The sequence below is a fragment of the Haliotis asinina genome, chromosome 2 (genome assembly GCF_037392515.1).
Source record: "Haliotis asinina isolate JCU_RB_2024 chromosome 2, JCU_Hal_asi_v2, whole genome shotgun sequence".
Classification (NCBI taxonomy): domain Eukaryota; kingdom Metazoa; phylum Mollusca; class Gastropoda; order Lepetellida; family Haliotidae; genus Haliotis; species Haliotis asinina.
The window spans coordinates 28,227,432-28,251,922 of record NC_090281.1 but is presented as its reverse complement, the minus strand read 5'-3'; the positions used below and the strand labels follow the sequence as shown (position 1 = coordinate 28,251,922).

At 41.7% G+C, this 24,491-nt stretch overlaps 1 protein-coding gene and 1 pseudogene across 1 annotated transcript; one reads left to right on the top strand and one right to left on the bottom strand.

Annotated features, from left to right (window-relative positions):
* The first annotated feature begins 1,005 nt into the window (after nucleotides 1-1,005).
* On the top strand, nucleotides 1,006-12,656 carry LOC137273521 (3-oxoacyl-[acyl-carrier-protein] reductase FabG-like). Its single transcript, XM_067806247.1, has 9 exons — nucleotides 1,006-1,257; nucleotides 1,913-2,052; nucleotides 4,544-4,636; nucleotides 5,724-5,862; nucleotides 7,048-7,088; nucleotides 7,518-7,587; nucleotides 8,498-8,534; nucleotides 9,842-9,917; nucleotides 11,751-12,656. Exons 1-9 carry the CDS (start codon nucleotides 1,221-1,223, stop codon nucleotides 11,904-11,906), a joined length of 789 nt encoding a protein of 262 aa, XP_067662348.1. The 5' UTR covers nucleotides 1,006-1,220; the 3' UTR covers nucleotides 11,907-12,656.
* Nucleotides 12,657-15,764: 3,108 nt separating this feature from the next.
* LOC137271721 (uncharacterized oxidoreductase TM_0325-like) lies at nucleotides 15,765-23,339 on the bottom strand (annotated as a pseudogene).
* Nucleotides 23,340-24,491: the final 1,152 nt, after the last annotated feature.

The window sequence follows — 24,491 nt, the reverse complement described above, 5'->3', positions numbered from 1 at the left end:
AGACAGGGATTGTGAAAAAGAGCATCAACACACTTAGTGCCTGCTGTATGATGTGCGTAGAGCTCAGGTCATATATCAGTTGAAGCTGAAGACCACATGAAACGCAAAACACAACTTTCCAGATTCTGATATCTTTCGGTATGGACTTACAGTAACAGATTATCAATTTAAAAAATTAACTTAAAATATTGAATATTGAAACTTGAAATATTAGGTGAATAACAACCCCCCCCCCATCCTTCCCCCGAATGGCTAGGAAAATCTGAAAACTAGCAGTACACATGCAGTACACCTAAGACCTGCCCACACGCAGTACAGCTAAGACCTGCCCACATGCAGTACACTAAGAGATGCCCACATGCACTACACCCAAGACCTGCCCACATGCACTACACCTAAAACCTGCCCACATGCAGCGCACCTAAGACCTGTCCACATGCAGTACACCCAAGACCTGCCCACATGCAGTACACCTAAGACCTGCCCACATGCCGTGCAACTAAGACCTGCCCACATGCAGTACACCCAAGACCTACCCACATGCAGCGCACCTAAGACCTGTCCACATGCAGTACACCTAAGACCTGCCCACATGCAGTACACCTACGACCTGCCCACATGCCGTGCAACTAAGACCTGCCCACATGCAGTACACCTAAGACCTGCCCACATGCAGCGCACCTAAGACCTGTCCACATGCAGTACACCTAAGACCTGCCCACATGCAGTACACCCAAGACCTGCCCACATGCAGTACACCTATGACCTGTCCACATGCAGTGCAAATAAGACCTGCCCACATGCAGTACACCTACGACCTGCCCACATGCAGTTTTTGATAAACAGGAGAGTGTTCAAAATAGAGTATTTCGTGCAATTTAGAATTTAGAACTTCTGCTTCATTAATGCACAACGTGTGCACTTAGTGAAGAAACATTGTGAAGAGCTGTAATGCATATCTACAACTGTTTAAGACCGGCGGTTGGGTCATGTTGGCTTTCTTCGCTATCACTGACTGTCAGAGCTAAGGCATTACGGGCAGCCTCGTTCTGTATGACTTCGTCGTTACTGAATCAGCGAAATGATTCGTTAGGCCAGGTAACATCGATAGCAGCCCACAAAGCGTCGGTGACGTCTATTGAACGTTTTTAATTTACATATACGTCGAAGAGTACAAGTGAAGCGTGACAGCTGACACAAGTAACAGCAAACACGACGTGATGGCGAATTTCGTAGGCCGAGTTGTACTTATTACGGGTAAATATGACAAACTGTTTTTCCTGCACATGTACATGCATGTAGAAGGTTGTAAGTGAGCTCAGGAACGCTATCAGTGCGTCGGGGAGTTACGCTGGCCATATCATGCCTGTTCGTTTTTGTTATCGCCCTACTAAATGTGCAAGGCCATCGTTACAGTGCACGAGCGGGGCCATGTCCCTCCAGGAGAAGGCTTTACGACAATTTTCTATAATTTTTCGTTCTGTTAATTTCCAGTATGTCGGATATCAGTTGTATCAAATGTAATTGATTTGTTTTTAGAAATAGTGCAGAATTTAATGTGTGTCAGGGAGTGAGATGAGTTTATGGACCCACTGAAAGTACTAATTATAAATTAAAAAGTTATGTATGTTGGCTTGTGAGTGGCTGACCGAGTGAGCGAGTTAGCTATTTTGTTGTGTGAGCGGATCCTTGCAGAGCCAAGGTAGAAAATTGCGAAGAAAGAAATTTGCCACTAATTTGCAAATGGAAATGAATCCCATTGTTCAATTACATTTTCTAGGTCTTCCGTCCATTCAGTTAACTAAAGACACACTGTGTACTAAACGTATTTACCATAAATAATAAACATCAGACAGACAGATAATCTGCATAACCTAATTTACGTGTTTATTTTTGCTCCTCTATTCCCCAGGAGCTAGTTCCGGACTTGGGGAGGGAACAGCTTTGCATTTTGCCAAACATGGAGCCAAACTCGCGTTAACGGGGCGAGATAGGACGAGACTGGACGATGTCGCCAAGCGATGCTCTAACTGCGGGATACCTGCTGACGACGTGAGTGTTGTGAAGTGTATTGTACTTCCGGTTTTGTGCATCATTAGTACCAGGTCGTATTACCTGACACACCCAGTTGACTTCTTACATACATTATGAATTAACACAGATAATATTTTGGTATGGCCTCTTCCTATCCGTGCAGTGCGCCCATCTGAGTGAGAACGTGGGTGAACATATCAAAACGTAACATGTTCAAGCATGAATACTGTCTGCTATACTCAGCCCCAAAAGCACTTTGGGCTGAACGTTCAAGTTGTTACACAACACTCCAAACAGATGATATACAGTGTTCCCAGAAAGTATTGAGAAAATCTTTGTTTTTTTTCTAATGATGCTAAGATTGGAAAAAGGGCTTTCACTATGCACTAAGCATACTAAATAAAGGGAGAGAACTCCCAACAAGAGTTATCTGCCTTGTCTGAGCAGACGGCTTCCTGTGTTGACATGGCAGAATTTACAGCAAGAGAGAAAAGAAAGCTCATTCTAGATGATTTTGAAAGGGGTGAGGCTGCTGCTAAAGTGTTAGCTTGTAGACATGGTATTCCTCTGTCTACAGTATACAGAACTTTGAAGTGTATTCAAACAGGAACCGGGATAGAGCACAAAGCAGGGGCAGGTCGGCCTAGGGAATTCAGTGTTGTGGATCGCCGAAGACTTGGGCAGATTGTGAGTAGGGGAAAATTGAAAAGTGTTGAGAACATCAGAAATGAAATGATTAGCAGAGGAAGTCCTCAGGTATGCAATGAAACAGTTAGGCAGGAATTACAGAGACTTAATTGGGGAAAAAAACGTGGAATTCCCTCGCCGTTGATGAAAGATGCACAAAAGGAAAAACGTTTAAACTGGTGTCGGACTCATGAAAATCAAGATTAGGATAATGTTTTCTTTTCGGATGAAAGTTCTGTTTGGCTTTTCCCTAATTGTGTGAAAATTTGGACCAAAGATACTGTCAAACCTATCTACCAACGACCAAAACATGTTTCACATGTGGGGTGGCATATCGGCTCGCGGAGTGACGCCATTGTGTGTTTTCACGGGAAACTTGAGAAAAGAAAGATACGTTGACATTCTAAGTGGTCACCTTCTTCCGACAGCACAAACATTGTATGAAGATGATTGGATTTTCCAGCATGATAATGACCCAAAACACACTGCGCGCTACACAAAACAGTGGTTGTCGGGCGAAAATGTTCAAGTTTTAGACTGGCCCAGTTACAGCCCAGACCTAAACCCAGTTGAGAATGTGTGGGGAGTCATGAAGGACAGAATAAACCAAAAGGGACTGAGAAATATTGAAGATATGAAGGCCGAGGTGGTCAAATATTGGGATACCCTGTCACACGATTACCTACAAACTTTGATGGGTAATGTGCCTAGGCGTATTCAGGCATGCATTGCTGAGCGAGGAGGTCTCACAAAGTACTAATACAAGACTGAGACTGTAAAAGGATGATGTTTTAACATGTTTATGTAAGTAAAACGCCAGAAGTTAATAAACGTAATGAGTTACATGACGCAACATGATTCTCAATAATTTCTGGGAATACTATACTAAGGGAAAAGAGTAACGGAACACCACTTCATCGCAGTATGTATTCCCAGATTTCAACCACACCGCGAAACAAAGCTTACAAAGGAACCTGAAGAAAAGAACAAAGCTAATTCTTACCAACACGAGAAGCATAATATCATGGATGACATACAGCAGCTCAAACTGAACGTGAGCAACAACACGCTCAAACTGAACGTGAGCGACAGTATGTTAAAACTCAAAGTGAGGAACAGCACTCTCAGATTCATCGTGGGCAACAACACGCTCAAACTGAACGTGGGCGACAGTATGTTAAAACTCAAAGTGAGGAACAGCACTCTCAGATTCATCGTGGGCAACAACACGCTCAAACTGAACGTGAGCGACAGTATGTTAAAACTCAAAGTGAGGAACAGCACTCTCAGATTCATCGTGGGCAACAACACGCTCAAACTGAACGTGAGCGACAGTATGTTAAAACTCAAAGTGAGAAACAGCACGCTCAGGTTCATCGTGGGCAACAACACGCTCAAACTGAACGTGAGCAACAACACGCTCAAACTGAACGTGAGCAACAGCATGTTAAAACTCAAAGTGATGAACAGCACTCTCAGATTCATCGTGAGCAACAATACGCTCAAACTTAACGTGACCGACAGCATGGTCAAACTCAACGTCACCAACAGTATGCTGAAACATAACGTGAACACCACCATGCTAACCCATAAACTATTGTTAGTATTCGAGCTTGACACATGGTTAGGCTATGTGGAATAGTTGGAATATCGCTGAAAGTGGCGTTAAACAATAAACGTGATAACATACAGAGTAGAGATTGTGGGTAGAACAGTGGAGATGATAACAGATGATATCCCCTCGCGTTTAATTTACATATTGTGTGTAGTGCAGTGGAGGTGATAACAGAACAGATGAATTCCTCTCTCTTTTGACTTCCAGATTCGGACCCATTACGGTGACCTGACTGACGCGGCGTTCCGGACGGCCACTATTGAAAACACGGTTGCCAAGTTTGGCAGACTCGACGTATTGGTACGTGTGTCAACCGGTCACCGACGTTTATTGCCTGAATTGAAAATAAGCATACTCACACGCACACACCACACACACACAGACACACACCACTCACACACACCAGACAGACAGACAGACAGACAGACAGACAGACAGACAGACAGACACACACAGCTAATGGAAGGAATTACGGCAAATTTCTACATTATTTGTTAACGGCGTCATATGTCATGCCCTCGGAGGCTTCCTAATTCCAGACGTAAACAACCTCCGGGGGCATGACTTATGACGCCCTTTTGCAGTGACGATCTTTTCCTTAATACTCTATAGCTCCGACAACACCCCACACCTAAACGCATCCAACACGGGTGGTCAAAGATGGATAATTATAAAAATGAAAACAATAGAATCTAGAAACAAAACTCACCGAGACGGGTGTTCCTTCGAGTGACGCCATGTTTTGATGTGTGAGTTTCAGGACGCAACCAACAAATCACGGAAGAGAGCCGAGAAATCTCCGAAGATTGCCGAGCTTGTTTCAAGCATTAACGACATTGTTTCCGATAGGCGCGTTGTGTTTCTGTTATTACCGCGAAACTACGAAATCACTGCAATTGTTTCGCGAGTGGGCTGCGTTTGTTTACATTTGAGATGCAATTCCTTCAAATTTGCCGTAATTCCTTCCATTACTTAGAGGGGCCTCATACTCACAATGCAACATGTGTGATTTTAGTCTTTTGGTCTGGGCATAAAAAACATGAACATTTTTTATCACGCAATTTTAAGCTTGCTAGGGTAGGGTATATTAGATGTTAAAATAGCACAACCGGTGACCTACCGTCTAGTGTCGCGGTTTTTATAAACACACCTGGTATTTCGAGATTAATTCCCCCCTTACTCTCTGTGCAACCCTAAAGAAATGTTTCAGTTTACATATGTGTACAAAATTGTAAGTATCATTTTTTAATTTCATTTTGCGTTTCTTTTTTGTAGAGTATATATACAATCGTAATTTTAGGATGCTTTTTGCTTTACGGCTACACGTGTATGACTGGGTGTAAGTGTTGATCATCCGTTTGTCTCCCCTCTCCCACCTGTACTGCAGGTAAACAACGCAGGTTTGTTCTTCCCTGGGGAGTCCATGGGGATGTCGGAGACCCAGTACGACCAGACGATGGACCTCAACATGAAGGTGCCTTTCCTCCTGTCACAGCTCGCAGTCCCTCACTTGGAGAAGACGCAAGGTGGGTAACTTTGGGGTAGAGGCATTGTGGATACATCCGTTGGAGATGCAGGGTGAGTACATCTGGGGGGTGGGGGTGGGAGTGACGTATGGTGGGTATATCTCTAGACGACGCAGGGTGGGTACATCTGGCGGAGTATCGGGCGTATCTGTTGGTACATAAGGTGGGTACGTCAGAGAAGAGCCTTATGGGTAGAGCTTCACGGTATTACCGGTATATAGCAATACGCTTTTCAAACGATACGTATTGCAATATTACTTCTGAGAACCGGTATATTGGGTAAAACAACATATAAAGTTCTTTGTGATCATCCTTACGTTTTGAATTTAAATTTCATACACAACAAGTTTTTCCTGCGTTATTCAATGATAAAACGGCATGCTGCAATACTACGAATTGTATAATAAAAAGAAAATAGACTAAGCAAGACTCCCTGACTAAGCAAGTTAATTTTGAGATTGCTGCTATCTGAGCCATGAGCTATATATGGGGACTAATGTAGAAAATAGGATCGCCATGAGTAATTAGCGGTACTTACTGTCAAACACTTAAGTTTTCAATATATCGCAATACAAATTGCAATAAGGGTGCCTGAATCACAATATGGAAGCTGTCTAAACGGGCAGTCATCGGGATTGAAAAATAATCCTGTTTAGACAGAATGCCGGATTGTAGAGTTTATGATAAATGCACAAACCACGGACGAAACTGAGATTATATACTGGTGTTGACAACTTGCCGGATTGGTCAGATGCCGGTTATGACAGCTTCCACTGTATTGCAATACATTTCATTTGCCAATACACAGCCCTACTTATCTGGAGGAGACTTAGGGTGTGTATTGTGCCTTTGTCTCCAAATGAGAACGACGAATTGCAAAATGATTCGTTTATAAGAAAACGTGATTGGTTAGACATCAAGGCATCAGCAGAAGGGTGAATTTGGTGTTGGACTGCTGTATGCTCAAGGTTGTGGACAAGGGCTACAACTATAAACCGTTTTTGATATAATTAAATAAATAGTATTATTTGCTTACTTTTGGTTTACTTTTGACTTGCAAATAATATACTATGATGTACCAACCTTCGTAGTATTGTGCATTCTTGTAAAACGTGAAATGGTGTAATGCAATGCCACCAAACACTGTTTTTTCCATTGAAGAATTAAACATGATTTTCGTTGCAGGGAACATTGTAAACATTTCAAGTCTTTTCGGGGCTAAGGTGGTAAGTAAAACTGGATTTTTCTTTATGAAATGGTCATTTTTCTATATTTCGGACTCGTGAAGAACCGGGTTATAATTGTTCTTAACTAACCAATGTTTGGCGTGGTGGTCATATCGGTGACGTGGTTGACTATGTCATCCTGCAGTCAAAACTCATTTATCCGGACGTTCACGGTTCCTCCTATATTGATAAACGAGTTTCCGGTTACCTGAATTTCCTGTGACGTACGCGGAGTTACTCCATCTCACTAATATCTACCGACTCGCCTGACATGAATGTAAATTGTAACTTGATTGTCACGTGATCTAGTCCGATTAACTTGGGATTACATTTTAACTGGAGCCCCCAAATTAAAAAAAGCTAAAAAACGAAACGTTTGTTAAATCATCTGTTGCCATAGGGATACTCCAAGTGTGGCATGTGTTCCAGACACCGATGGCTGGAATCTACTGTGTCAGCAAGGCCGCCCCGGACATGTTCACTCAGTGTCTGGCTTTGGGTGAGTCGGGGCGGTGGGGTGACAAGCGTTCGCCCGTCACACTGAAGACTTGTTTGAAAACAATTTCTGGTGCCCACTACTGTGATATTGCTGGAATATTGCTAAAAGCGGCGTAAAACTAAACTCGCATACTCTTACTAGGTCGAATTAAATTGCTACAAACTAGTGTAGGGAACTGATTGAAATATCACAAATAATATTGTTACTAACGAAAAGTCATTGAAAATTGTTAGCGTCATCTTTTAGATTTTTCTATCCAGGGTTTTAAATATTGCAGATATGTATGACATGATGCACCTTGCTACTTTAAAGTGATGGGTAATACATCATGAACGTAAACTTCCTGGAGTCATTTAACAAGTATTCAGTTATGACTTTTCAGTTAGTGCAGTTATTTTTCTGAGAAAAAAACATGTTTAAGGTCCTGACAGTTTCAAAGATATGTTCCATTATCAAGTATTTGAAACACTAAAACATTCGTTCCAAAATCGTTTGTGTTCGATATTGAGAAAATGTGATCGATTTCTTGGTCGGTTGTTCACCGCAACCAATCTTCGATTATTTCAGTTAATCGGAGGTGTTGGCCATCTATAGCCCGATTTCATATCGTATCGTCCTCAATAGTTACACTGATTTAGATTTAATTACTAATTTTAAATATCTAACTGTGATGATCTAGTTATTTTACTGTCCTTCGTTGAGAAGTGCTTATAATTTAATTTTAATCATTATAAATCTCTACCTTGTTTTAGTCACGATATGGCTGAAATATTGCCGATCTTAACTCACTCATTTAGTTCAAACATTCAAGCAGACAGGGTGCAAAAAATGTTTTACTGACTGAAAGTGTATGTATGTATATTTATTGTAACATGCTAGTTGTTTATGCAAGGTTTATTTTATTTTGCAGAGCTCGCGCCCAAGAAAGTTCGGGTGAATTCTGTGAAGTGAGAATTAGCTGTTCATAATATTGATGACCACGATCTTTTGTGGATAAATCTTCTTTTAATTGTTTGACACACAACATTTCGGGATCATTTCAGACCCCTTCATCAAATGACCCCGGAACATTGTGTGTCAAAGAATTAAAGATCTTTGTCATATATAACAACTTCTAAATGCTGCTAAACGATATTGCAATAGTGATGCCTGGTGAGTGACGAGTAAGGCTGGTTGATTATAAGTGTTGCCTGCGTGTAGCTAACCTTACTATGTAACATAGATGACAGCAGAGAGACACTTTAAGGGGGGTGGGGTGGTGGGGTGGTGGGGGTGTAGAGGGGCGGAACTATACCCAACAGTCTGCCTTTTTCTGAAAGTGGCCTGTGACTCGAGAATGTGTATTTAGGGAAATCATCTGTCCTAAATTGATATATACTAATCAAAAGTAGTTATGGAACACGATATTTTTTCTGATTTCTATCAATATATCATGCTATAAGTATTACACAATAAGTCGGCCTCACATACCCTGAACCACATTATTTTCCAATGCGGAAACTGGAGTGAGTCCAGATTTTACCAGCTAACTGAAACTGCTTTTTTTATTTTAAATGGAGTTGGATATTACTAGTTCTGTGAACTACATACATTTAGAGACTAAACGGTAGTCAGTCTGCATATGTATTTTATTGTAAGTTGATTGTAAGGTGTTTTGAATCATATTTCTAGGCGTACCAACTGCCCCAAGCCAAGTCTCTTTTAACACTGGAAGACAGCATGAAATCTACTAAGAAGGAATGTAGTCTATCAATACCAACACAATCACAGCCCGTTCAACTTTGTAATTGTCTGTCCATCAACACAAGTACTATCATATACAGTTCATTTATACCCCTGATACCCGTGAAGGTCCCGGGGTAGAATAGGACTTCAGCAACCCATGCTTGCCATAAAAGGCGACTGTGCTTGTCGTAAGAGGCGACTAACGGGATCGGGTGGTCAGGTTTGCTCACTTGGTTGGCACATGTCATCGGTTCCCAATTGTGCAGATCGATGCTCATGTTGTTGATCACAGGATTGTCTGGTCCAGACTCGATTATTTAAAGACTACCGCCATATAGATGTGATATTGCTGAGTGCGCCGAAAAAGTGAACTCACTCACTCACTCATACCCCTGATAAAAACCGTCACGATATGGTGGAGAGACTGCCTACGTGGCGTTAAATATTTACTCACTCACTCAGATAAAGCTCACTGTCTGTGCTCAACGTCAAACTAGCATCTAAGCTATTTGCACCATATTTGTTTTAGCCCAGGCACTGTGCAGACACCGTTGTTTGACCGAGAAGGTTCTGTCCTCCACGGCAAAGACGACGAGATACAGAAGGTCAGTGTAAATTTCTATACAACGTTGACGCTGGTCAGAGAGATCTCATCAGCACTGTAGGATGCGTCGAAATACACGTCACCTGTTACATCAGTAGAGATAGAGAGCACTTCACTAGGTCTCATTACATACGAATTATACCAATCGAGTGTCCTTGTCACGAGGTCACGAGTATCGTATAATTCGCATGTAATGAGACCGAGTGTGATATTTTATTTATTACCCACGTTTTACATACATTAAATTGACCAAATATTGTATTTTTGTTATCTTTATGGTTTCAAAACGAAACCGGTTTCATGAGGAGGTTGCGGAGGCATTGTGTACTTTATTACCCACGTGGTCAACGTACGGGTAGCTGCATGTGTCGTGACGACGTGACTTGAGATTCTAACGATTTGGTTGGATAACGAGAGATGACCTCTCATGCAGTTACGTCTCCATTCATAACAAGCACGTGAATTAACGTCATTGCGGTGTAACTTCATGCAAAAGTGTACAACAGTACAACATTCTTCCGCAACGTCTTTCTGAAAACGGTTTTGGATTTTCGTTTGAAACCATAAAAATAACAAAACAAACTCTATTTTGTCAATTTATGCATGTACAACGTGGATAATAAATAAAATACCACAGTTGGTCTCATTACATACGAATTATATGAAACTGTTAACCTCCCTATGGTATTCGGACACTCGTTCCGTATAATTCGTATGCAATGTGAGGTATTAGCTATTCGCCGTGTAGTATTCGCTATTTACAGGTCACATCTCAAATGAGGGTGACAACTGAAAATATTACCCGCTGCCATGGTAAGTGGCAAACTCTCCACCGCGAAACTGTATCTGTAACAGTTGAAACACGTCATGGTATGACGCATGCAGTGCCCGGAGCTCACTGTGTAGAAATTTATTTTACCGGCTTTAACTGCCCTACTTTTAACTATTTTATACATTGACTTATTTGCACAAACAACTAATAAACAAGATTAACCATCTTATAACAATTTTGAGCAGTTTTGAATATGTTTCACTGCTTTTTAAAGCCAGTCGAGAGACACACGCCATTTTATTTACATGCCATTTATTTCGTAGCGATCTTCAAAATAAAATGATATTTTGTACATTTAACATGGTGGTAAGATAAACACGTTGTATGGTTATGTAGAGGGTGATGGGGTCTGATGTACTCTTTGTAGCGGTGTTACCCGAGCCGGTAAGAATACAGGTTACTAATATTGGCAAAGGTATTGTCTATACATTCTGGAACGACGAAATAATACACTATATACCCGTATGTGTGGCTGCTTGTGCAGGGTTTATAGTGCTAGTTCACTGAGATACCATGCCGTAGTTAACAAGTGGTACCACTGGTTAAATAATTCAGAACATCACATTTTTGGTTACGCCAGTTACTATAAAAAGCAGATCAGAAATGACTGTCAACAGTTTTTCTCGAACTTCACGGTAGTATGGAACAACTTTCAGACTGACAACTCCCAGTCCAGGCCACGCGCAGAGATATATTTTGAATTCTTCATTTGCAGTGCAATGGGTAATTTCTGAAGAGTGACTGATACTGAATGGGGGTACTTTCCATGGACAAAAGAAAGTGTCTTCCTTTTTAGATGTCTCTCGATAAGTAGATACGAATCAGTCGTTCATGACATGAGAATGCCAGGTGTTTATAACAATTTTCGCATTCGTAGTCTCTGATTGATCGGCCGTTCTGAATTAGACGTGTAATGAGATGTCTTCAGATCTATGTTTAGGGGAGATTGTTGTTGACCGTTGTGGTAATATTTGAAGAAAGGTTATTATTATACATTTACAGCTCCTGGAGGCACAAGCCAATGCTACGCCTCTCGGCAGACTGGGAACACCCCAAGACATTGCTGAAGCTATTGGCTACCTTGCCTCCGACGCTGCAAGTTACGTGACGGGACAGATCCTTTTAGTCGATGGAGGTCGACATTGTACCTTAAAGTGAAGCTCGGGTTATGAAGTCGAAGCTGAGGACGCATCAGTTAAATTCAGCATGGTCAAACCAGATCTGCTTATAAGCTTGGATTATTTTGGGAAAATGCGTATATGTAATAAAGATGAGAAGTGAATTGTCGCATATGTAAAACCGCTTGATGCTTGGTAAGAGTAGAGTCGTCCGCCATAGAATGATTACACCACACAGTTATGGCAGCTTGAGCTGGGAGGTTGTAGTCAAAGTAGTCTCTCTCTCTCTCTCTCTCTCTCTCTCTCTCACACACACACACACACAGACACACACAGACACACACACACACACGCACGCACACGCACGCGCGGACACATAGAGAGGAAGGCACGTATTTGGCAGTATAGCTGCGTATTTAAATAGAGCATGTAACCCGGCATAGTTGTTTAAATAACCGAGGAACAATTTTTCTCAGCGAATTAGCATGCCCTACAGAAGTTAACAGGTTGATTACTTTGATTCACAAGGCCGTGGAAAAAATGTAACACTGCGCATGATATCTAGGGCTTTCGGTTCCTGATGATAATTTGGTAATTTTCATGCGTTATTTCTGGAAAAGGAAATAATGTTAAAATAATACAGAGGATTCATCACGAGTGTCCTTTATATTGGGAATATATGAATTGTATGGGGAATATTGAAAATGGTTTTAATTGTTTAAGTCATGTGACATTAATCATTTTTTGCCATGTGTGCTTGTGTTGTCAGAATAAAGAACAATTTATCGTTCTTTTTGCGTTTTTATTTTTCTTTCAGTTATTCCACTAGATTCAGGTAGCACGTTTTCCTTATGGTTTGGATACCCTTGCTATGCTTAATTTACTGCTGAAGAACAGGTGAAGGCAATAGGGCTCGATGGATTGCAATTGCTGAATCTCCAATAGTAATTAATCGATGATAGAAAGGAGAAAAAATAGAACTGTCGATGCTACGATAGTATGTGTGACTATCGATAGTTTAGTAATTGGCTTCCGTTGATAAATGCGCAGCGCAAGATACAGGAGTTGGGAGCTGGAATGTTTGGGAGCAGACTTGCAGCTGCAGCTTCATTGAGTTTGTGTTTTAACCGTTTACTCCTTCTGGGGTTCAGGTTTCTTGTCAGTTATTTGAAGAGACTGAAACTACAACTTTTTATTCCATATACACAATACATTCATTCGGAAAATGACTTCAAATGAGACAATTTAAGGGAAAAGACTATTGCAACAGTATTGGAACAGTTGGTCGAAACAGACTATTGCTATCGCAATAGTTGTTTCCCCCTCAATAATCACCCCATTTCAGCAACCAATGCTTGTTGTAACAGGCAATGAACGGTATCGGTTGGCCTGGCTCGCGGACTTGGTTGACACGTCTTCGTGGCCCACTTGTGTAGACTGAAGTTCATAATGTTGATCACTGGATTGGACTGTACTGTTTATAGAACGTCGACATATAGCTGGATTACTGCTGATTGATTAACCATCCATCCAGCCAGCCAACCAACCAACCAACCAGACATTGTATGTTTAGTCACATCAGCAGTTGGTTGGTGATAAAACAAACTTTTACACCATTAACATGTCAAAATCATAATATATACCGCTAGTTCAATCAGTATTATTTTTTCCTCCCAGAATTATGTTTACGTCCTTTATCTGAGCAGTACAGTATAGGTAGCTCCGTAGTACACAAAGTGCAGCGTACCCTTGATTAAATTGTGAAATGTCATGCTGTTCACAGATATGTATAAATATAATGGTCAAAATAAGCGTGTAAATGAAGTGTTACAATTTCAGATGTTTCTAAACACATTTTCACATTATCAGACACATTTTACTTGTTTTCAAGCAAATCAGCAGAAATTGTTTTCAAAGACTGAAATCATAGGAATGATTCTTTTACAATTTTAACTCTACAATTGTTTCTTGTTTCAAAAGTTTAAAAACTGGTGACTTTAAATGGTTTATCTCTGTCTCAAAGCAGAATTTCATTTCAATATTTCTTTTGTATATCTAATCATTATTTCGTGTATTTCGGCATGTCGAAAATGGGACAATTTAACTTTTCTGAAAACGACGCATTTCACCTAACTATTAATTCTTTTGAGATTTTGCTTAAAGCTGTGTTGTTAAGCATTCTTGTGAACTAATACCTACTTAGGTACCTTTGGTTTTTCAGTAAGTCATAAAGGTAGAGGTTAATGTTTGATTTGACGTTTAGTGTATATCAGGGAGGCATGTAACTGGCATAACAGATGTATCACTTAAGTAAAGCATTCATCTGTGACATCATGCTAGGACATGATAGCGTATAGGCCATGCCCCCAACCACACAAGTATGCAAATTAGATAATGGACTTTTACTTTCTGTCTGAGCACAATTTCATTGAAAAGTTAAATATCAGTGACATTGTGCCAGAGATAAAATCAAATGACACAGAACAGTTGTTGCTACCGTTAGTTTAGTTTCCAGTAGTTTCCGCAAAATTCTGTTTGTTGCTAATGTTGGTAGTTACTTCTTCAGATGGAACCAGTAACGTGAACATGATATATAGAATTCGTGTACTCGTGAGTTTTGTTGTTGTTTTATTTTTCAATATGGGCAGTATTTATCACTATTTTTGCTATTTATCTGTGGATAAAAGTACAACGATTGGTAAATAAGGCATGGGAGGTGGTCCAGAAGCTGAGAAACTACAATTAGGAAAAGCCATCACTTTTGCAGTCAATGGATTAACGTGTTTGCATTTAAATCCAAATAAAATATTCTTTTGTGAAAAATAAATTCCACCCTCTGAAACAGTTGTAAGCCATTTTTCAACTTCCTTCCATATGGAAATTGATTGAAATGTTGGCTCAAAATTAGTCATCAATGTCTTCCAGTGAAGATCCTGGTTAGAACTGACCTTCAGTAACTCGTGCTTGTCGTAAGAGGCGACTAACGGGATGGGGAGGTAAAGCTCGCGGACTTGGTTGGCACATGTCATCGTCTCCTAACTGCGTAGATCAACGGTCATGCTGTTGATCACTGCATTGTCTGGTCCAGACTCGATTATTTACAGATCGACGCCATACAGCTGGGATATTGCTGACTCAGTCATCAGCCGTGACGTCCCCCGCAAAGGTAAACACGCTGTCAGTATAATTTCTTCACAGCTAGAACTACCTATATGCCGAATGCAGTCACTGTGAATATTTAGAATTTATCAAATGAATTTCAAGATCTGCTCTGATCACCAAAGTTTTGTTTTGCATAAAATCTCAGTCCCATCCATGGCTTGTACATTTATCATCAGCTCTACAATCCAGCACATTTTATGCCAATGTTGACAACTTGCTGGATTGGACAGATGTCGGTTTCGGCAGCTTCCCCTGTAATACGATCAGATAATCGGAAAAACAAAGGAACAAAACTTTGGTGCATAATACATAAATCCGGTTATTCTTGTTTAACAATACACACAATGCATTAAACCAAATTCATACTTTTTGCCTCATGCAGTACTTCACATTTTAATCATTGACACAGAGATATAAATAGATTAATTCATTTTCTTTTAACATTCAAGGTAAATATTGACGTCTAGTGCCGTTTTCGTTTGCTCGGGGATATCACGATAACCAGAGCAGATCTTGAAATTCATTTGATACTTCTAAATATTCACTGCATTCGGCATATAGGTAGACAGATATCTATATGGGATACGAAGTACTTTGACAACTGTCTGTCAGATCAAGCTGACATAACGGCATGATGTAACTATTCTACGGCGGACGATACTCGTCTTCACTTGAAGGCACAGCCTCCACCCTCATCGACTAAATGGATCTGTCCCGTCACATAGCTCGCAGCGTCTCAGGCAAGGTAACCAATAGCTTCAGCCACATCTTGGGGTGTTCTCAGTCTGCCAAGAGGGTTGACAGTCTCTTGGTCTTCCAAGAACTGTAAATGTACACCAATAATTTAATTGAGGAAAATAGTACCACAACGGCCATTCACATTAAAATCACCCCTACAAAAAGATCTGAAGATATCTCACGACAAGTTTAGTCACAAATACCTTTACCCGTCCAAACAGAGAGTAAATTACATAAGATCGAGAAAAGCCGAAGTCAGTTTCTGATCATGTACTCACACACTAACCTGAATGACGATTAACCCGAACGACGCTAATGGGCCTTACGACTGACTCGTCGCTATTAAAGGGAGAAAACATCTAAATATCTTTCCTTTGGGAATTACCTTCAGACAGTGTCGGTCATCTTTCAATATCCCAGGTGTTCTTGTGCTCAGTTTTGTCTTGGAGAATCAGGAACTCAACATATTTTTCTGAAATTTGGGTTACCACTTCGATCTCCATTCTGCAACATTCGCTAGCACTCTCATCTTAATTAGGTAACTCTGAGTTGCAAGCTGCTTCCAACTCACAAGCGAGAATCGAGATGTGAGGTGAGGTGAGGTGAGGTGAGGTGAGGTGAGGTGAGGTGAGGTGAGGTGAGGTGAGGTGAGGTGAGGTGAGGTGAGGTGAGGTGAGGTGAGGTGAGGTGAGGTGAGGTGAGGTGAGGTGAGGTGAGGTGAGGTGAGCGAGACGTGTCTTCGCGTCGCATTTCATTTATATAGAGAAGTGTATGCCACTATGGAGTTTCTTGAAGCAGACCTGATTGATGCAAGTTATATTTCTAGCATACAGTATCATACCGAAATATACACAGATACCCCGTTGATGTTGAGAGCTATCCACGGAAACAATAAGTACAATTTTCTTAACTTCTTTTGGAATCGAAGCACTTCCGCTCTCTGCGGCGTGACACTATTCAGTTGACTATATAGGGATTTGAGAGTGAAGGGGTTTCCACAGCCCTAGAATCGAACCACTACCGCTCTCCGCGGCATGACACTGTTTAATTGACTACATAGGGGTCTGAGAGTTTCGGCTGTTCGTCTTTTATATTCGAGCGTTGATAAGACAATCCAGGGAAAAACAACATCCCAGTCTATCTGCATAGACACAGATGACCACCCAAACCATTCACACCACAAATCTAGTGGTTGAACTCACCGCCCTGTTCCCGCTGAGACTTGTTATATTTACAATGTTCCCTACAAAGAGAAAAAAACAGGTTTAGTAAGACAACAAAACCGTGTATTATGCTAAAACTACAGAGCACATGAAACTCATCAACTCACCTGAGAAAAAATAGAAACAGAGACGTATATGAGATTCATGACAATATATCAGACAGAAATAATTTTTTTCAATAATTTGACTGAAAATTCATCACGATTCTTGCCTTGCATTTACCTCTGTTCATTAAGAAAGAGCCATTGAGTCAAAATTAGAATTTGACAAATTGTAGTTAATTCCAAAATGCATATTGTGGGACAGTAGCGAGTGGGACTACCTTGGGCATCCATGCACGCAAACATACGCCCCCTCACTGACGTTGTCAGTCGGCGGAAGACGTCAGAGGCAATGCTGTTCCATAAGTTCAAGAAGGTCTGTTCAAGTTCCTATCAGTTCGGTGGAGGTGGGACACACTGTCTCAGCTGACCATCAACATGATGTTCAATGGACTTCATATCTGAAGAATGCGCTGGCCAAGGCATTGCGTTGACGTTAAAGTTGCGCAGAAAAACTGGATCAATTCTGACTGTGTAAGGCCATGAGGTGTCATCACTCAAAATCCAGTCTTGTTTTGCTCTGGCCACGAATGACGCGCAAAACGACTCCGCGAACTGATGAATTTAAACAGGTCGATCTCTGGCTTCGTTTCTGATCAGACTTTCATCTGTAAAGAGCATTCTCCCCAACTGTTTGCTGGTATCAATTATGGCCTAGCTGCAGCTTAAAGGTCTTGCCCCCAAATTAGCCCTGTCTCATTGTGCTTGTAACATTCTTGGCTTATTCGTGGTGGTTTTTTGGTTAATGCGTGCATGTTCGGTTCAACATCGATATCAGTATTTTGTTTATCAGGATATTGTTGCATTCTGGCGAGCGTTTCCTCAGGTCAAACCTGTTTCACCGTTTTTGTTTTTTATGTTATTACTTTCAAAGTGGCAACTTTCTCTTGCCCGGTAGTTTTACCCGGGTAGGCATATCATAGAATATTGTTTGCATGCTAAAAGTAAACCCTTCTGTATCTGCACACCCACTTTACCCTCACCCATCTCGCCCCCAGATATACCCACACTGCGTCTCCAACAGATGTACCCACCCTGCGTCTCCCGTAGATATACCCACCTTGCGTCTTCTAAAAGTGGGGGACAACGAGCTGTGACAGGAGGAAGGGCACCTTCATGTTGAGGTCCATCGTCTGGTCATACTGGGTCTCCGACATCCCCATGGACTCTCCTGGGAAAACCAAACCTGCGTTGTTTACCTGCAGTACAGGTGGGACAGGTGAGACAAACGGATGATCAACATTCACACATGGTCCAACCTCAAATCAAATGCATCTTTAAATTACGACTGTGTACACGCTGCCAAAGCACCACGGCTACAGTAAACACTGAGGACGTGGCCAGTTCCATAGTTCGTAGACGATTCAGTCTGTTTTCACGGGTTGATTACAATCGTCTCATCACCGTGTTACTGCGGACAGGAACCGTGAAGATCCGGGTTAGAACTGATCTTCAATAACCCATGCTTGTATAAGAAGCAAGTAAGGGAATTGGGTGCTCATTATAGGTGACACTGTTGACACGTGTAGATCAATGCTCATGTTGTTCATCACTGGATCGTCTGGTCCAGACTCGATGATTTCCAGACCGCGACTATATAGCGGAAACATTGATGTGTGCGGCGTAAAACTATATGCACTCACTCCTGGTGATGCCTTGACCCTGATGACGTCATTGCGAACATCCGGTTGCGCAGATGGAAATGCACGGGTGATGGTTATCCTTTGAGGTGGTGGTGCTTGGTCTTCAGTTCATGGAAGTTCAGATTTGTGGCCAGCCTTGCTGACTGAGGATGATGTGCAAAATGTTCAGCCACCACTCCACTGTCGTATTCTCGCTCCGCTGTTGATAATCTTGGCATGTGCTTTTAACAGGTTTATGACTACCAATCTCAACCGACTCTTTCCTTCGATTCAACAAAACAGTAATTTTCACAACGATGTAAAGGATATTGTGCGGCAATTTGGCAACACGCACACGCACTTTTGGTATTTGTAATGAAAGTACTCTCAATATCTTTACCTTTTCAAAAGTATTCCTCAAATACCCTATGCGTCCTTTCCTTTGTCTGATTGTAAACGGCGACCCTTGATGACTCCTTGATGGAGTGGTCACCAGTTTAACTATACCATCTAAATGATGGATATATACCCCCCCCCAAAAAAAAAAAAAAAAAAAAAAAAAAGAAAACAAAAAAAAACAAAACAAAAACAAAACAAAAAACCCAACAACAACAACAACAACAAAAAAACAAAGACAAAAACCCCAAATCCCCCAAAACAAACAAAATAAAAAAGGTGTTCCCTACGACCTATTCGGGTTAGAAGCGTCGCCGAACGCGTACATGTACCAGAACGTCAAGTCTGCCAAACTTTGCGACCGTCCTTTCAATGGTGGTCTTTCTGAATGCCGCGTCAGTCAGGTCACCAGTAAGAGTCAGAATCTGAAAATCACACGAGAGACGAATTCATCTGTTGTGTTATCACATCCACTGTTCTACACAGAATCTGTAAACCATACGAGAGAGGATATCATCTGTTATCACCTCTATTGGTCTACACACAATCTCGGCTGTGTACGTTATCACGTTTGTAATCCACGTTCCACCTATTCCAGATGACCTAACGAGTGCTATCTGATACTATACTGGACAAAAATGTTTAGGGATATTTATCAATTTTGGAATGATGAGCAATGATGTATTTATTCATTGACATACTGATAAAATATCAGTCACACAAAGTCCTTAAGTTATTTTGTCGATTATACAATAGGTTACGGGTTAGATTATTGTTGCTCAAGTTGAGTTGATACTATTTGAGTGTGCCGTACTCACATTGAGTTGATACTATTTGAGTGTGCCGTGCTCACGTTGAGTTGATACTATTTGAGCGTGCCGTGCTCACGTTGAGTTGACACTATTTGAGCGTGTGGTAGTCACGTTGAGTGGATACTATTTGAGTGTGCCGTGCTCACGTTGAGTTGATACTATTTGACCGTGCCGTAACCACGTTGAGTTGATACTATTTGAGCGTGCCGTGCTCACGTTGAACTGATACTATTTGAGCGTGCCGTACTCACGTTGAGTTGATACTATTTGAGCGTGTGGTACTCACGTTGAGTTGATACTATTTGAGCGTGTCGTACTCATGTTGAGTTGATACTATTTGAGTGTGCCGTACGCACGTTGAGTTGATACTATTTGAGCGCGTTGTGCTCACGTTGAGTTGATACTATTTGAGGGTGCCGTACTCACGTAGAGTTTATTCTATTTGAGTGTGCCGTGTTCACGTTGAGTTTATACTATTTGAGCGCGTTGTGCTCACGTTGAGTTGATACTATTTGAGAGTGCCGTACTCACGAAGAGTTCATACTATTTGAGCGTGCCGTACTCACGTTGAGTTGATACTATTTGAGAGTGCCGTACTCACGTTGAGTTGATACTATTTGAGTGTGCCGTGCTCACGTTGAGTTGATTCTATTTGAGCATGCCGTACTCACGTTGAGTTGATACTATTTGAGTGTGCCGTACTCACGATGAGTTGATGCTGTTTGAGCATGCCGTACTCACGTTGAGTTGATACTATTTGAGTGTGCCGTACTCACGTTGAGTTGATACTATTTGAGCGTGTCGTACTCACGTTGAGTTGATACTGTATGAGTGTGCCGTACTCACGTTGAGTTGATACTATTTGAGTGTGCCGTACTCACGTTGAGTTGATACTATTTGAGCGTGCCGTGCTCACGTTGAGTTGATACTATATGAGCGTGCCGTACTCACGTTGAGTTGATACTATATGAGCGTGCCGTACTCACGTTGAGTTGATACTGGTTGAGAGTGCCGTACTCACGTTGAGTTGATACAATTTGAGCGTGCCGTACTCACGTTGAGTTGATACTGTTTGAGCATGCCGTGCTCACGTTGAGTTGATGCTATTTGAGCGTGCCGTACTCACGTTGAGTTGATACTATTTGAGAGTGCCGTGCTCACGTTGAGTTGATACTATTTGAGAGTGCCGTACTCACGTTGAGTTGATACTATTTGAGTGTGCCGTACTCACGTTGAGTTGATACTATTTGAGCGTGTCGTACTCACGTTGAGTTGATACTGTATGAGTGTGCCGTACTCACGTTGAGTTGATACTATTTGAGTGTGCCGTACTCACGTTGAGTTGATACTATTTGAGCGCGTCGTGCTCACGTTGAGTTGATACTATATAAGCGTGCCGTACTCACGTTGAGTTGATACTATATGAGCGTGCCGTACTCACGTTGAGTTGATACTGTTTGAGCATGCCGTGCTCACGTTGAGTTGATGCTATTTGAGCGTGCCGTACTCACGTTGAGTTGATACTATTTGAGAGTGCCGTACTCACGTTGAGTTGATACAATTTGAGCGTGCCGTACTCACGTTGAGTTGATACTATTTGAGTGTGCCGTACTCACGAAGAGTTCATACTATTTGAGGGTGCCGTACTCACGTTGAGTGGATACTATTTGAGTGTGCCGTACTCACGTTGAGTTGATACTATTTGAGTGTGCCGTACTCACGAAGAGTTCATACTATTTGAGCGTGCCGTACTCACGTTGAGTTGATACTATTTGAGGGTGCCGTACTCGTGTTCAATTGATACTGTTTGAGTGTGCTGTACTCACGTAGAGTTCATACTATTTGAGCGTGCCGTACTCACGTTGAGTTGATACTATTTGAGTGTGCCGTACTCACGTAGAGTTAATACTATTTGAGCGTGCCGTACTCACGTTGAGTTGATACTATTTGAGCGTGCCGAAATCACGTTGAGTTGATACTGTTTGAGCATGCCGTACTCACGTTGAGTTGATGCTATTTGAGCGTGCCGTACTCACGTAGAGTTAATACTATTTGAGCGTGCCGTACTCACGTAGAGTTAATACTCACGTTCAGGTTGAGCATGCTTTTGATGATGTTGAGTTTGAAGATACTGTTGTTCACGTTGTAGAAAAATACGTGAAGATCATGTACATATACGACGATCTTGTGCATAACCACCTTTTATCACCTCTACCGACAAATGACTAATGCAGATGACAAGCATTTCACATGTTCTTTTCATCTGTTAAAAAGTTTAATAGCAGCGTGGAGTAAATTGGTACGTGAATGACAAATATCGTGTAAGCAATAGCACTCTCAATCAGCACGTGGCCAGCAGCATACTCAAACTCAATATCATGTTCAACAGCACGCTCAAACTGAACGTGAGAAGCAGTGGTTGAGTAACGAGAATTTTTTACATTTTCAGCAGAAGAAAATACATTGAAGAAAACTGATAAGGGAACACACAAAAGGTCAAGTGTGGCGTATTGAATAATCACTTGATCGCATCGGTTTTGGGGTTGGGTATAATTAGATTGTTACGTTTATAGCATGTTCAGTTTTGACTCTTGGACATATTTCGTCTTGGAATGTTCACCCATGTACTCGTTTGTAAAAGCACATTATATGGATAGAAATATGTAATACCAAAGTAGAATAAAATGTTAGTTGTAAACACGCCGTCTGCAATATGTGTAACAGTCCGGAGATTGTGTCGGATATTACAAACTAAACCTACTTGGGGTGTACAAAACCGAATGTACCAAACCTCATCCACAACACTCACATCCCCATCAGGTATCCCGCACTCCAAGCATCGCTTAGCAACACCTTCCAGTCTCGTCTTATCTCGTCCCGTTAGCGAGAGTTTGGCTCCCCTTTTGGCAAAATGCAAAGCCGCCCCCTCCCCAAGTCCGGCACTCGCTCCTGGAGAATGGAGAAACAGGATATTAATATTTATAGAAACATTGAAAAAAAACCCCCAAGATTCGACAAACTTGATTTTGCATCAACAGAACAGCCAGGAACAGTACCGAGCAATGTCGACAACAGAGACACGCATCAACATCAAGAATTCGGTATCAGTGAACATAAGCGGGGTATACGTACGTGCGTGCGTGCGTGCGTGTGTGTGTGTGTGTGTGTGTGTGTGTGTGTGTTTCTGTGCAACACGAAACAAATTCAAGAATTTGTCGCCTTGTCTGTTGGTGGCTTCAGTTGAGTTTCATAGCCCTCCTTGTGCACGGTAAGGAATACCAAACACCAGGCATCCTGACACCACGAGAGCGTTCCTGAGATGACTTGAGTTTACAATCGTCTACATGCACTTCTCAATGCAGGAATAGTTTGTTATATTTACCCGTAATAAGTACAACTCGGCCTGCGAAATTCGCCATCACGTCGCTTCTGCTGTCCCGACTGTCTGGCTCGTGTAAGTGTACCTAAGTGTAACTCACTGTCCTAGTCGAGGAAAATCATAGAGAGTAAATAGATGTCACCGTCGACTTGCAGGCTGATAATGTAGGCCGCAGGCAGAGGACAGACAGGGATTGTGGAAAAGAGCATCAACACACTTAGTGCCTGCTGTATGATGTTGTGCGCAGAGCTCAGGTCATATATCAGTTGAAGCTGAAGATCACATGAAACGCAAAACACAACCTTTAAGATTCTGATACATGTCAGTATGGACTTACAGTAACAAATTAATAATTTAAAAAATTAACTTAAAATGTTGAAAAATACGTTGAATAACATCCTTACCCCCACCCCTCGAATGGCTAGCAAATTTGAAAACTAGTCCAGCTCAAGACAATGCACATGTAGTGCACCTAAGAGCTGCCCACATGCTCTACACCTAAGACCTGCCCACATGCAGTACACTAAGACCTGCCCACATGCACTACACCCAAGACCTGCCCACATGCACTACACCTAAAACTTGCCCACATGCAGTACACCTAAGACCTGCCCACATGCAGTGCACCTGAGACCTGCCCACGTGCAGTGCACCTGAGACCTGCCCACATGAAGTACACCTAAGCCCTGCCCACAGATCAGATACTAGTTAGTTATGAGTAGAAAGCGTGTGTGCAAGGATTTGTCGGGTGCTTCTTTCACTATCTTGTTCATGACACATCTGAACTCGACGATAACCATCAGGCAGCATAAATACAGAGAAATGTGCAGTGGTGGGGTATTTGGGTAGCCTAGTTGTTAAAGGGTTCATTTACTCATTTACTGCTACTGCAGCTGAAATGGCAGATGTGAAAAAGATGTTATTTCATATGGTATAAGTTCATTCGACGTTTGTTGTGAACCGCACAGATAATGTTCGAAACAGAGCCCTGGACACCTTAAATGGCAAGACAATTTAACAGGAACACAACCAGGAACCGTTCACAGCAACAAAACCATAGAAGGTTCAGACGTCGAAGTCGTAGAGCACCTATCGTCACCATAGATGGCAAGACAATTAAACTAAGTGTCACCACTATTAGACAGGACAGTGGATTTGAACTATTCAACCTGACAAGAGTTTCGACCTGTCT